The following is a 14,045-nucleotide window of genomic DNA, read 5'->3' as shown; positions in this document are numbered from 1 at the left end:
GTTTGATCTAAATGTAAAATGATATCGATTAAAAGATAGGTTCGCACTATACCATAGAACACAGAATATAGATACATAAAATACTTTAGTGGTTGATGGCGATGACGTCACGACGTCCAGTGCGGACTATGCATCCCACAGTAGTGGGTTTTCTCGTTTTAAAAATGTTAACCTTTTTTTAAACTTGAATTCAAGATCAATGCTATGTACCACAGTGTGTAATATGCAAATACATAATCTAGAATAGTAGGAGGTAATTTTCACCAAGCTAAGCGACAACGTTGCCGTCTCTCCACTTGACGTACGGCGTTGATGCTACGACGCAGTGCGCTCCCACAGCAGTGACAGAAGCGAGTGTTGAAGTTTCACATTCATAAATGTACATTTCTGAACTCAACAACGTGATTTGAATTTTTTTTGCTTGAGGCAGATAATCATTTCAAGTCTCTGGATTGAATAGTAAATCCACATTTTGATCAATAGTATTCATTCCGAAATTCTTAGGTCTTTGTTGTTTTATTGTTGAGCATGTGTGTAAATGATGTTATTGGATCACCTGATCTATGTGCTGTATCATAAATCCTCAATTAAAAAAAGAGACAAACGAGTATTTAGTTCTTAAAGCCATAGTTCAAAGGTTCGTTTTAAAAATCACCAATTACAGGAAATAATATGGCGAAGTAGAGTAGTATACCGAATTAGTACAGCTAATGCTGCTGTGTCTATGTACTAATAAAGATGAGGCCCTTGGTTCAATTGCAAGCGATCATTCTTTATGAGCAAACATTATTCAGGCATCCTGTGACGATTGTTTTGGAAAGAAAGTCAAATCCTATGACACTCTTTGTCATTTCTAACAAAGTAGCACCTGGTTCCATTGACTAATGAGAAATAAAAGCATGATTTGCAATGACATTTTTGTGGTTTAGGGGAACATTTGCGTTAACAGTGGACCAAGAATATATTTGAATAGCTTGAACGCAGTCAAATTTAATGTCAGCTGCGGGGGGAAACAAAATACAACAATTTTTTTCTCTCTCCAATTCACACAAATAAGAATATCAGATTCACACCCAGTCCCTTGAATAAAAGAGCATATTAAAAAGTCACTCAAATCAAAACACGTCATCCAGGTTGAGAAATGGCAGCTTGTGTAAGCGGCGAAAAATGCCAACAGCCCACAGCGGGCGGTTGAGGATGATGGTGGTGGTGGTGGTAAAGGGTCCCTGCTGAAACAAAACCTCAACATGAACATCGCCCACATCCATAAAACACTCTGGCACTTTTTTGTCCTATCCGAGGGGTCGGGACAGCTTGGCGGCGGGATGTCATTCGAGGTCAGCGATGTCGTCGAAGCAACCGCACCAAACCAGAGAGCATTTTGAGACATTCGACATTCCAATGACAGTGTAGACGAGTGGCCCAGAGAGCTTCCCTCCCGGAAACCAGCGGTCCCCAACCTGGATTTAACGGACGGAACCAGCGGACTCCGGATTGAACGGACAACATCCAGAGAACTCAAAATGCCCACGTGGAGCAAGCCAAGTCCATTAGATCCTGTTGTTTGCTGGCAAGATCAACAGACCGTCAGACTGACGGATGCCCGTTTTGCTGACAGATGAGGGGACACCTTTTCAAAATGACGGACTGACCAATGACGGAAGTCAGTGAGGAACTGTTAGTCCGTTTTTCTGACGTTTTTTTTTGGGCGACCAACTGACGGAACAACAGATTTCTGATGGTCTAACTGACAGAGCTGGGCATTTGACTACAAGGTGGCAGTCCGTTTATCGCCTTCCGCCCAGAGCCGGGGTACCCTTCCGTCGACAGTCTATCCGCCTTTTTGTCATCGCCTATAGGCCGGTCCGTCTAGAATTTGAAACGGGCTTCCGTTAGCGTTTCTGACTACCAACTTTGACAAACTACCACTTAAATGTCTTAAAATCTTTGTTTTTAAACGCTTTGAAAACACATTGAGTTAGGGTTGAGTAAAGTTGTCTTGCCTAGCCTTAAATCGAGGTTCCACCGTACAGTGCTACCTTACTTCAGAGTTCTTGAAATGAATCAATTACAACTAATCCATCCATCCTAATGGATCATCAAGTTAACTTACTCATTTAATTTTGATCAATCGTTTACCCCTCCTGGAGTCGTTCTCTGTGCGGGCCGCTACCAGTGGTCTGGTGCCAGGTTGGGGACCACTGCCGTAAACATAAAAAAAAAAACAAACACAAAACAAACCCAAAAAATGGCAGTCCCCGCCCTCCTACCAGAGTGGTTTCGATTTTGCTGTCTTGAAAGCCGCCAATCAGAAAGAAGCTGCAGTCGGGCCTGGTTGCTATTAGCCGTTAGCCAGCAAGTACTAGGTAGCCAGCCTTCCTCACAGCGCCGGCTGCTTATGTGATGCCGCCGCTTACATTCATCACGTCTGATTGGACGGTTTCTAGCAAGTTCTTTTTTTCGGTCGGTCCGTCCAGATCCGCCTGAGTCAAAGGTTTCCTGCTTCCTGGCCATAGCTAGGCGGGGCTAAGCCTGGAGGAGGCCGTGCGGAATCCCGGTACGGAAGAAGGTGCTTATACGGGTGGCGGAGGGGCGGGTCTTTGAGGCATCAGGGGCTGAGCTGCGGCAGATGGCTTGGGCTTTCTGACACACAGAAAGAAAGCAGAGGCCAGCTGTGATGCTAAGGGCTTTGCTAACATTTGAGCATTCTGACATGAAAAGCAAAATAAAAAATAAAAAACCACGCAGGCTAGCTGCTATGCTAACTACTATGCTCAAACGGCACACGTGCTACGTCGCGTGTTAGTGGCGACGCTTACAGAGGCGGCGGCGGCGGCCTCACGGCGTACGAGGTAGCGCTCCGGCTTGTCTCCACCACCTAAACAACACACGGTTACACACACAGCTACGCAACGGCATCAGGTGGAGCGGGCGCAGTGTTGTCAAGCTTTCGTTTTACCTCGTGTGGTGGCAGAAGCTGACTGTTATGCTGGATGACAAAAACAGAATGAAATGAACACAAATGCACAAGCAGGAACACGTTTTGGCCGACCACACGACTGGTGACGTACACACAACGCAACCGGTCACATACACGGTTCTTTTTTAAATACACAACTAGTAACACACGGATGTAACAGCACCACTAGAAACACACGTTTGACACACACAAGTAGTTTTGCGACGCTACGATTCGTAAAACGTGCTTTGTAATGATGCAGCGAGTGGGACACACATATCTTTCAAGCAACACAACTAATGAGACGGACACACATTTTTCAACCAATCACGGCTGAGCTGTTTCCTGAAGCTGAGCCATGATTGGTCATTATCTGAGCCCTGAAGGCATTCGCACATCTTTCAAAACGGCAACAGAAATCTTTGCAATGTCACATCTACTAAACGCAGGCACACCTTTAAAAGAAGACAAGCAGCACAGACACACGCCTTTGTCATGACACAATTAGCGGCACACACTTCTTTGCGTGTACATACCGCGTCTCTGAGGACGTCGTTGGCATTGCCGCGGGCAACATGAGGCGGCTGAGCCCCAGGAGGCGGTCCTCTTCCGGGATTGGCTGACGCCGTTCCGTCCGGCCTGGCCAAAATGGGCGGGGGGCGCGGGGGGGGTAGGGGTTTAGCATCTTAGCATCTTGTCGGCACGGCTCGGACGTGCTCAAAGCTCAGCCGCGCCGCCAACCGCGTTATCTCGAAGCGTCGACGGCTGGGTTTTGTTTTTTTGCCGATAGTTGAAGAGGCAGGGACTGACTCACCGGTAAGCCCGAGAGCGCCGCCTGCGTGTGAGGCCGAGGCGCTGCGGCAGCTGCTTCCTACGCAGGAAGGCAAAGGCGGCCAGCGCGGACAGAGGAAGGAGCAAGAAGAAGAAGACCAGAAGACCGTCCCTCAGTGAGCGGTCTTTGTCTGCGGAGGACAGACGCACGCACACACATGAGATGACAACCACTAATAACCCAGAGTAGTAACTAGCAAACATCGGGAGGGTGCGACCGATCATCTTTGATCCGTACGGATCAAGCACGACGGTTCGGACCGGGCGCGATCTGCAGAATGGTCGGTGAAAATAAATCAATAAATAAATCAAAATGCGTGCGTTGACATTGAAGGCTCCTTCCTACTCCTTCCTGCCGCCGCTTTGCACCCCGTGCCCGAGGCATTGGGCCGTGAGACCTGTTGGTCTGCAACGCATGGCGCGCACACGTCACAAATCGTGGACGACACGGCGCGCATTCTCTCTCGTGATCGGTCCGTTATGTCACGTGTTGCGATGACGTTGACTTTTCCCCCGGCTGGGAGGAGAGGACCCACCGCGCCAAGCAAACAAGTCAGCAATGTCGGCGGCGCGGGTGTCATGTCGCGTATGTGTGTGGAAAGAAGCCTACACGCGCACGCGCCACCTTCGCCGCCACCTCGCAGATGCTTTTCGCGATACAATTAAATGCACGATGTAGTCGTCTCGGCCCCTTTGCTGCAGCGGGCACGAGATCCATTGTCGGCGCTGTCGTTTCGATCGTCGCTCGGCACTAAAAACGCCAAACGGATTGGCCAAAGGAAATTGGGGTGACTCAAAATCCGCGATCCGATCCGAACGGTGACATATGTGATGGGCTGCACCGCTGGCTGGCTGGGAGGTACTTACCGTTCCAGGTGGGCCCGCTGTCCACGCTCCCCCCGTAACCCGCCAGCTCACAGGAGGGCGGAGCCCAGCCGGCCTGACAGTGACAGTTTCGGTTGTTGTTGCACACCTGACCCACGGGAGGAGACAAAGACAGGGAGGGACGAACGAGAGTTTGGAGGGAGAGAGAGAGAGAGAGAGAAAGGAGGGGGGCGGTCAGGGCATCAATGTTTTGATCCAAGGGTGCCCTGAGATGAATTGGTTCCGTTACCGCTCAGATCTCAAATGGCCCTTCCTCATTTACTTTGCATGCAACTCATGCGCTATAGAAATAAAGTTGTATTGCATGGTATCACATTGTTAGCACGACGCGACGTAGCGGCTGTACCGTACAGTTTGTCCTCACCCCGCGAGCGTGACACTTGACGTCGGCGTCGCAGTCGAAATTGAGGACGTCGGCGCTGCGACACTCAAAGTTGAGGCACACCTGAACGCCACGGCGGCAGAGAGCGGCAAAGTCAGTGCGCAGAGAGCGGCAAAGTCAGCGCGGTGCGGGCAGGCGGGCGCCCGCGCGGGCTTTACCTTGTCCCGGCCGCACTTGGTGCCCTGGTTGACCATGCCGGGGTCGGGCACGTCCGAGCCCAGCATGAAGTCCACCCCGGAGCACACGGCGCCCCGTATGGGCGTGCTGATGATGGACGGATCCATGCCGAAGGCTTTGACGCCCTGCACGTTGGCGCACTGAAGCTTCCCGCACAAAGCGTTCCTGTGGGGGGCGGGGGAGTATGCGGTGGGGGGGGAGGGGGCGTTCAACGGATGGCAGCAAAAGAGAGCAGCAGCGCGCTTTTCTCTTTGTCTCCCTCCTTCCACTCTGCCTATCTTCCCCCTCCCTTTTTCCTTCCATTCCTCCTGTCTTTCTGTGCTTTGGTTGGCTCTTTTCACCGTCTCGCTCTCTCGGCCTTTCTCGGTCTTTCCATCTCTCGTGCTGTGATGCTTTCTCTCTCCCATGCATCTTTCCTCTCTCTCTTTGCCATCTTGTTTTCACCTCTTTCCCGCTTTCTTTCTTTTCCCATCCGTTTCCTCTCACTCACTGATTTTCTCTCTCTCTCTCTCTCTCTCTCTCTCTCTCTCTCTCTGTCTGTCTGTCTGTCTTTCTCTTCCACCTCCCTCTCTCTGTCTTCTCTTCAATTTCTGCACTCGTTTTTTTCCTCTTTCATCTCCCTTCCACTTTCCCCTTTGCCGTCTTTGCCATCTCTTGATCTTTTGCTCTCGTCCCTTTTGTCTTTGTTCTCTCTTTGCCCTCCAACTTCTCTTCTCACCTTTCCCATCTTTCGGACACCCCGTGCCTCCGGTGACTCTTTGACCCTCCCTCCCTCCCTCCCTGTGCTCTGATTTTCTCTCACTTTTCCTGCCTCGCTCTCTCCGCATGTGTGTGTGTGAGACGGTACCGCTTACCTGCTCTCACACTTTTTGTACCCATAGTTTTGGTACCCACAGTTCCCAAAGCGATCGCCTTTGCTGTTGACCTCTTTGAAGCAGATCTCCGGCGCCATCTTGGCCTCTGCGCAGTGGCAACACACACACGCGTGCGCGCGCGCGCGCGCGCATCTGTCTTGTCTGTCGCTCTCGTCTTGTGTGTTTTTTTTCCCAGGGTGACTTACTGTCTCCAAAGATGCTCCTGCACTGGTCTTGGGCATGCTGACAGCGGCCGTTGTAACAGTAGGCCTCCTGATTGCGACACAGATGACCGTTCTGGAACACACCAGCACTCGCGTCAGCACTCGCGTCGGCACTCGCGTCGGCACTCGCGTCAGCAGTCGCACGCGTTTGCGCAGCAACGCGATTACACACGCGTGGGAATCAACGCAAGGCAAGGCAAGGCAAGGCAAGGCAACTTTGCAAGGTCACAAGACATTTTCGCGCAGGGCAGCCGCACCGACCTGCACAAAGACGTCGCTCTGACAGAGGGACGAGGAGCCGTTGCAGAACTCGGGCAGGTCGCACTCGTCGGTGCTGGCGCGACACACCGTGCCGCCGGGCCGGAACTGCGGGCGCGCACACACATTTCAGACGGCCGCCGCGGCCCAATTTGCGGCGGGCGCGGACTCGCGTACCCGACAGTCGTAGCAGCACTCGCCGGTGGCGCACTCGGCTCCTGGCTTCAGTCTGCACGTCTCAAAGTCGCAGCAGGGGTCGCTCTCGCACTCCTGCCGTCACAAATACACACGCAAGCCGCTGATTGTTTCTCGCAACCTTCCCTTACTCGGCCTCCGAAGGCGACAAGGGAAGGTCGGCCCAAACGAAGCCCGCGCGCGCGAGGCGCGTCGGCAGGCTAAGAAGAAAAAGGCAAGAAAAAGGACCAACGCAACAGAGCCGTCGGATCGTTTGAAGTGTTGCGTGGAACGCACAAACACACGTGCGTTATCATTAGCGGGTGAGCTGAGCTGCTGCTCACGAGCGCCGCAGCCACCGGACCGAAGACGCAAGCAATCTTGCGAACGTGGCCAAAATAACAAGAATTCTTACGGGCGAGCGTCCCAACTTGAAAAGGATGAAGGTGAAGGTCTCTTGATTGGGTTTATTTTGCTCTCTCGCATTCCTAGCTAGTTCATGGTGTTGCTTGTTATCGTTCCGCCGCTGAGTGCGGACTGCTTGAAAGGCGTCCGTCACATATTGTTGAACGGCTCTCTAGTTACAGATTCTCAAAGAGTGCCGACGGAACGGCAAACTAAAGAGGTTGCCGGAGAGGGGAAAGTCCGAAAAAAAATGTTTTCTGCCATATAGTCCGTCCGGCCCGAGCGCAACCGCATCCGGCACGGTATACGGGACAAGAGGCGCGCGCTGGCGGTCTCGCAGACGGAGACGCAGCGCCCCGCAGTAACATGCCGACACAGTAACGGCGAGTAGCGGCGGCGAGTAGCGGCGGCGAGTAGCGGCGGCGAGTAGCGGCGGCGAGTAGCGGCGGCGAGACCTGTGGCGATCCGCAGTCGCAGTCCTCGCCCGAGTCCAGCAGGCCGTTTCCGCAGTAGGGGGCGCTGTAGGCCTCGTCGGGTCGCGGCACGTTGAGGAGACACGAGCCGCCCGTGTGCAGCAGCATCTTCTCAAAGTCGTCGGCGCTGCAGCTGCTGAAGTTTCGGGAACCTCTGAAGCCGCAACGCCACATCGTCTGTCACGCCGTGCCATCCGTCGCCCGCTCGCGCGCGCGTCTTACGTGGCGCCGGACTTCATGATGCACGCTTGCGTGGGGCAGCTGCAGGCACGGCTGTCGTCGTGGTTCATGCCCAGGTTGTGACCCAGCTCGTGAGCCACGATGGAGGCGAAGGCCATCACGTTCTGGTTGGTGAACTGTGTTTGTGAACGCGCACACAAAGGCTTAACAGTAAGTGTTACCAGCACACGTGCTAGTTGCCTGTCTGTATTTGCGCTAGTTCAATGTCTTTGTGTTATTTGTACGCGTGTGCGTGTTACCACTACGTGTGTTACTAGCGTGCGTGTATGTGTTGTTGACCTGAATGTACGCCTCGCCGGCACGCGCGCGTGTGCTATTTGTACGTCTTGTACGTCGGACGTGTTTGTTAGCTGCACGTGTGTGTGTGTCACCTGTATGTATGCCATTCCATGCAAGTGTGTGTGTTATGTGCGTGATCAAAGTAAAAAATGAATCAAATCATCCCAACGTATTTGCACATACGTACCGCGTTAATTCCGCCACCGTGGCTTCGCGAACACACGGTGGCGACAAACGCCATGCCCGCCGTGTCGCCGAAACTCTTTGTCCTGCATCACCATCACCATGGTCATCATCATCATCATCATCGTCGTCATCCTCGGCGCGGGCATTTGCACTCACAAGATGAGCTGCGCCGAGTCGTGTCGCCGACGAGGCAGCAGTTCCTTCTCCCTCCACTGGGTGAAGCGACTGAGCACCTCGCCGGCGCCCCCTTCTGTGTTGATCAGGTTCTGCTTGGTCCAGATCTCCAGGCCCACCAGCACCACGCGCACATTCAGCTGCGTGTAGATCTGCGCACGCACACAAAAAGCATTCAGTGCGCGCGCGTGCGTGCGTGCGTGCGTGCGGGCGCGCACACATCTACTCACGCCGTCGATGATGTTCGCCAGATGAACCATCTGCTCCCGCACTGCACTGTCGTTCCTGCTCATGGCGTTGTACTGGTGGAAGGAACAATCGCACGTGATGCCCTTGCCAAAGTGTGTGTGTGTGTGTGTGTGTGTGTGTGTGTGTGTGTGTGCGTGCGTGCGTGCGTGCGTGTGCCTGCGCGTGTGTGTGTCACCCTGTCATTGTCCACCACCAGCAGCAGTTCCACGTAGTGTGTGCGATGGAGAACATCTCGCTTCACCTGGAAAGCGCACACACGTGGTGAATGTTCAGTGTGTGCAGGAGTGTCAGCATGTGTGCGTGCGTGCGTGCGTGCGTGCGTGCGGTCACCCTGGCGCGCTGGTGGCTCTCCCAGGGGCGTCCTAAGTGCACATTTTGGGTGTGGTTGCGAGCGTGGTGGTGATGCGGCGTCCCGCATCCGCGAGGCTGTGATGTCACATCCTGTAGGCGGTACAGCAGGTGCTGTTCGGGGGCGGAGTCTAGAGGCTCGATGGCGTAGCTGTCGTCGTCGAGATGCAGCACGCCTCTGCCGCGTGGCGGGAGATGAGCGCAATTATGGGAAAACTCAAGTTGACAAAAATATGCACAACAAACGGCAAATGCAGGCGTGCGTCTGTGCGCGTGTTCGCACGTGCGCGTCCTACCTGAGGCCATTACAAACGCTGACGGCCACCGACGATCCCTGCATGCCGTCGACAAAGCCCTGATAATGACAGTGATTCTACGCACACACGCGAAGACGGAGCAATAAGTGACCAGCAGCAGGAGGCACAAGTGGAACCATACAGGAAGTGGTGCGTGTGTGGGTGTGTAACGTGCGCTTGGAAGCCTGAGTGTGTGGGCCTTTTTATTTGTCATTGGCTGGATGCTCTTAACCAATGTGTGTGCGCGCGTGTGTAGGCGCGTTGGCGTGTAACGTGCGCGCGTGCGTACCTGGACGGCCGGCGCCGTCGTGACCATTTGCCCGTCGCGCGCGTACGTAAAGACTTTGAAGTCGGCGGACAGCAGCCCCCTGAAAAGCACAACGGCCACAAGGTCACATGACGTGCGGCGCGGCGCCACCATAGTTGACGCCGTTCGCTTGTTTGAATGGAGACGGACCAAAAAAAAAAAAAAAACAACCTCAACTTGGAGGTCGGCACGACGGAGCTAACAATCTCTTGTGACGCTTTTTATCAGCGCTTAGCGGGAACATGCTGATAAAACGCGTGTGGCGGCCACACGCCGGCCGCTCGTATTGCTGCGCTGAGCGCTAAGGCGTCTCGGACGAGATGGCGGCAGAAAAAGCGCACAAAAGTCATTTGTTATAGAGAGATTCAAGATTCGAAAATGTTCTTGATAATAATGTGCTCTATGCGGCCCCACAAGGAAAAACACAACTTTTTTTCTGTGGAAAAATGACCCCAAAAAAAAAGAAAAAAGTCATTGTCAGAAACATTTGGTCCAAAAATATGCCTGATATTTTTGGAATATTGACATTTTTGTAAAGAAATTTGATCTTTTGAATAAAAAAAAATTTTTTTAAAAAGTCCCCCCCAATTTGGATTACTCACTTGAAAGAGTCCTGACACAAAGCCCACAATTGTGTTTCGCAACAGGCCGACTCACCGGTTCCGCTCCAGATGAACCACGTGGCGACGTCCCGACACGTCGATGACGTACGACACCTGCGGCGGGAAATGACACGCACACACGCACGTGTTTTTATTCACCAGGAAAACCAGATCACATGAGCGCACGTGCACGGAGGCCATTTTGTGTTGGACTTTCCGTCTCCGTCATGATGACTTCGTTACAACGTCCTGAGTGTGTGAACGTGTCCCGTAAATAGAGACGGGCCGATTATCGAGGCCGATATTTGGCCATTATCGGCATCTGCCTTTTTTGTTGAGGATGCACTTTTTGGTTTTTCAACTTTGAAACAAAGACAATAAGTGATATGTGGAAGACGAACATTTGTGTTACAGTCCATCGAATTGGGGTAAAACTCTTACGGTTGTAAACTTTAAGGCGATATACAATTGTATGTTTTCATTGAGCTTTATAAGACAATACAATACAATTTTATCTATATAGCGCATTTCATAACAGCCGTACCTTTTGTTCACATTTTAAAACTGACTTGTCCATTTTCTCAGATCTAGATAATGTTAACAAGCAAAGCAAATCACAAAAGCTGTTTCATAAAAATGTACTTAAAGGCATTTGAAACTGGCCGTTTTATTATTACAAAATTTGACGCCAACTTTCTCCTTTTTTTTCTGTGTAGTAAAATCGGCTTCAAATATCGATTATCGGATTCCCTGACTACCAATAATCAGTATTGGCCCTGAAAAAAAAACGTATCACTTCATCACTACACGCAACATCTCTCACACACACGCACGCACGCACGCATTCAGAAAAACACAATCCTTCATGCCGCATGTGCTACGTGCGGAAACGCTGACGCAGCATTATTTTATACGTGTGCGTGGATGGACGAGTCTCTGTTGTGTGTGACTGTGTGTCTGTCATGTGTGCGCGTCTGTGCGTGTTCGCACGAGTGTGTTGTTAAGTGTGACCATTTGGTGGATGTACGTCTGAATGTGTGTGTCATGTCCAATCAGAAAGAAGATAGCAGATCCTCCCTCCCGTAGAAGCAAGCGAAAGGCTGCCAATGACGTCGTGCTGTCAAATATTCATGGTCACCGTCATCATCATCATCGTCGTCGACAACTTGCAGACAGAAAGTCGTTGTTGGAATGACAGGAAGCGAGACGGGATGTGGCCGCGTCTGCTGACCGAGCGCTCCCGAGCTCAGAGGCCACGCAGTCCCTCGCGCACGCACGCGCGCACACACACGCCAACAAACGAGTCAAATCTCTGCACCTGATTGGGCGGCGAGCCATCGGCGTCCGGCCTCGGTCGGCCTCCGATTGGCCGAGGCACCGTCAGCTGATAGGAGGACAGATGCCGCGTCTGCTGGGACTCTGAATGACTCCAACAAAAGCACAATTAGCATCTTTGCTCAGCCAGCACACACACAAACTACACACATTGTTACACAACACAACACACACACACACACACAGAGCATTGACCTCCTGCCAGGCGTGAGGCGGTGCTAAAATATGCAAAGATAAGCTAAGCTAAGCTAAGCTAAGCTGCTTAAAGACCAAGTTGTCTGAGCGGGCCTGTCTCGGCTCCTTCTCTGAGAACGACAGTGGGCTAACGCCAACGTTGTCATTTTGAGGCCAAGTGCGGTGCTCAAAGGGGTGTCTTTTGGATTCAAATGGAGTTGCAGGTTCGACTTTTTGGGGGCCGGGGGTGCGGGTGGGGCGAGGGTCTGTGCCTTTGCCGTTTGATGCCCAGAGAAGAATTGTCTCATTTAGCTGCGCACGTGGCAATAAACCTGCGGCTGATCGGCAACGAAACACATTGATCGCGTACTTTTGCACGGAAATCAAAGCATCACTAATTAAAACGAACTAAACTAAATACGATTTCAAACTAGGTGAATTAAAAAGCAAAGTCTAAACTAAATACGATTTCAAACTAGGTGAATTAAAAAACAAAGTCTAAACCAAATAAAAAACGAACTATGATGAAAAAACCCAAACTAAATGACAAACCGACAACAATAACAACGCCCTTGTTCTCATTCGCTCAGTTTTGGAGCAGATTTGAGCCCAAAAACATTAGCAAAGTACGGAAGATGAGCTGCAGCATTTGTGTCTGATAATAATGACATAATAATGTTCGGCTGATGTTGGACTACACCGCTGCCAAATTGTCAAGTGTATTGTCAGTGATTTGCTGCATCCACGAGTGCAAATGGAAATTCCAAGGGCGCAAGCCACACGTGCTTGTGCTTTGTGTTCGTGTTGACATGTTGACATTGTCAACCGCTTGTGTATGCTGCCTTATTAGCACACCAAAGCATTTGTGTGTGTTGGTGCCGCACGTCACGGACAAACCAGTTGTTCGCAAAGATGTTCCTGGTGGATGAAAAACATCCAAAATGAACGGAGAGAAGTTAAGCATCCAAGAAGATTCGAGAAGCTCTCACCTCGCTGGGCGGCTTGCTTGCTGGCGTGTGTGTGTGTGTGTGTGTGTGTGTGTGTGTGTGTGTGTGTGTGTGTGTGTGTGTGTGTGTGTGTAAAGCAGCCATGAGTGAGCGCAGTCCACTTCCGCCCCGTCCTCACCTCCACTTTCTCCACATCCGGTCATCAGAAGCAGAAAATAACAGATTTCCAGCAGCTTTAGTCTTGGTCCAGTCGCGGCCATCATCATCATCATCATCATCATCATATTCGTCTTTCGGACTCGACCTCCTCTTCCTTCTTCTTCGTGAAATGTCGGCGGCCGCTGGGAGCCCGCGCGTCGCTTACTTTTCAGCCGCCCCCAGCCGTGTTCTCCCTCGGCGTGGCCATTCGAGTCCAAGCAGGGCGGTTTCGTCCCGGTTGCCTTTGGGCGTCCGTTCGAAAGCGGACCAAACCGGTCGTTTGACCCGCGAACCAACACACTTCGACAGCGTTCCACCGAAGTGACGTCACCTTCGGCTTCTCCGGAAAGAACCGACGTTTGCGTCCGAACGAAGAACCCCCCCGCCCCCTCTCCTATAACAATCCAGAGCGCGCGATTTTGACGTGGACGCGAGCTCCCGTGGTGTTTCTTGGGACTTCTTCTGTTCGTTCCGTCGCGTCCTGGCGGCCTTTGGCGTCTGTCCGAAGGCAAAAACAAACGTGCCCCTCGGCGACCGTTCGCCCGGCGAACCAATACACGACGACGACGACAACCGGTCCTGATGTGACGTCACGTTCATTTTCTCCGACAAGAGCCGAGCAAACACCCCTTCTTCAAACACACTTTCCCGAGCATTGCCGAACGCGTCTTCAAAATAAGATTTCCTATCCCCCTTGCAACGGATTCTTTGTTTGTATTTTCATTGGAAGTACACGTTTACTAAGAAACAATTAGTCTGTTGTCAATTGTCACCTAGGTAAAACATACATTTAAATAAACAAGACAAATTCTTAGTACATTTCGAGGGGTACTTATTGACGACAAAATTTGCTGGAAACCACCATACCAAACTATCTAGAAGCGCTTCTAGTTCTATCCAAAGCCAAATACTTCCTGAATTATAAATCACTCCATATTCTTTATAATTCAATGATATTACCATATGAGAATTACTGTTCAGGGGAAACACATTACGTTACCTGAGCCCTGAGCAACTGTGATGTCATTTTCAATCGACAGCAAGAAACAAAATGGCCGGCCCTTGAGATGGCTAAAAACGGGTGTATT

At 51.5% G+C, this 14,045-nt stretch overlaps 1 protein-coding gene across 2 annotated transcripts; it reads right to left on the bottom strand.

Annotated features, from left to right (window-relative positions):
* Positions 1 to 751: 751 nt before the first annotated feature.
* LOC147146754 (disintegrin and metalloproteinase domain-containing protein 9-like) lies at positions 752 to 13,572 on the bottom strand. Of its 2 annotated transcripts, XM_086031915.1 has the most exons (24): positions 12,938 to 13,570; positions 11,622 to 11,722; positions 10,359 to 10,417; positions 9,684 to 9,762; positions 9,395 to 9,471; positions 9,081 to 9,276; positions 8,926 to 8,991; positions 8,732 to 8,803; positions 8,484 to 8,653; positions 8,329 to 8,410; positions 7,845 to 7,978; positions 7,605 to 7,776; positions 6,748 to 6,840; positions 6,574 to 6,678; positions 6,295 to 6,385; positions 6,089 to 6,194; positions 5,216 to 5,399; positions 5,040 to 5,120; positions 4,658 to 4,763; positions 3,774 to 3,921; positions 3,496 to 3,598; positions 2,960 to 2,989; positions 2,820 to 2,878; positions 752 to 2,643 (listed from the first exon to the last, which is right to left on the bottom strand). In XM_086031915.1, exons 1-24 carry the CDS (start codon positions 13,041 to 13,043, stop codon positions 2,574 to 2,576), a joined length of 2,490 nt encoding a protein of 829 aa, XP_085888041.1. In that variant the 5' UTR covers positions 13,044 to 13,570; the 3' UTR covers positions 752 to 2,573. The 2 variants fall into 2 exon arrangements, with proteins under 2 accessions (XP_085888041.1, XP_085888042.1); XM_086031916.1 differs by lacking the exon at positions 2,960 to 2,989 and having other exon boundaries at positions 12,938 to 13,572.
* Between the last annotated feature and the right edge of the window lie 473 nt (positions 13,573 to 14,045).

The sequence above is a fragment of the Filicampus tigris genome, chromosome 5 (assembly GCF_054856515.1).
Source record: "Filicampus tigris isolate MCC_2025a chromosome 5, RoL_Ftig_1.0, whole genome shotgun sequence".
Lineage (NCBI taxonomy): Eukaryota > Metazoa > Chordata > Actinopteri > Syngnathiformes > Syngnathidae > Filicampus > Filicampus tigris.
The sequence above is the reverse complement of the archived record's forward strand: the minus strand, read 5'-3'. Positions and strand labels throughout refer to the sequence as shown.

Bases quoted from the DNA above. Each gene is read 5' to 3' on its own strand.
- LOC147146754 (XM_086031915.1), bottom strand. From the start codon at position 13,043: ATGATGATGATGATGATGATGATGATGGCCGCGACTGGACCAAGACTA. The intron at 8,992-9,080 runs GTGACCGCACGC...TGCGCTTTCCAG, and splicing joins AGAGCCACCAGCGCGCCAGG to GTGAAGCGAGATGTTCTCCA. The intron at 7,979-8,328 runs GTACGTATGTGC...TCACAAACACAG, and splicing joins ACGGTGGCGGAATTAACGCG to TTCACCAACCAGAACGTGAT.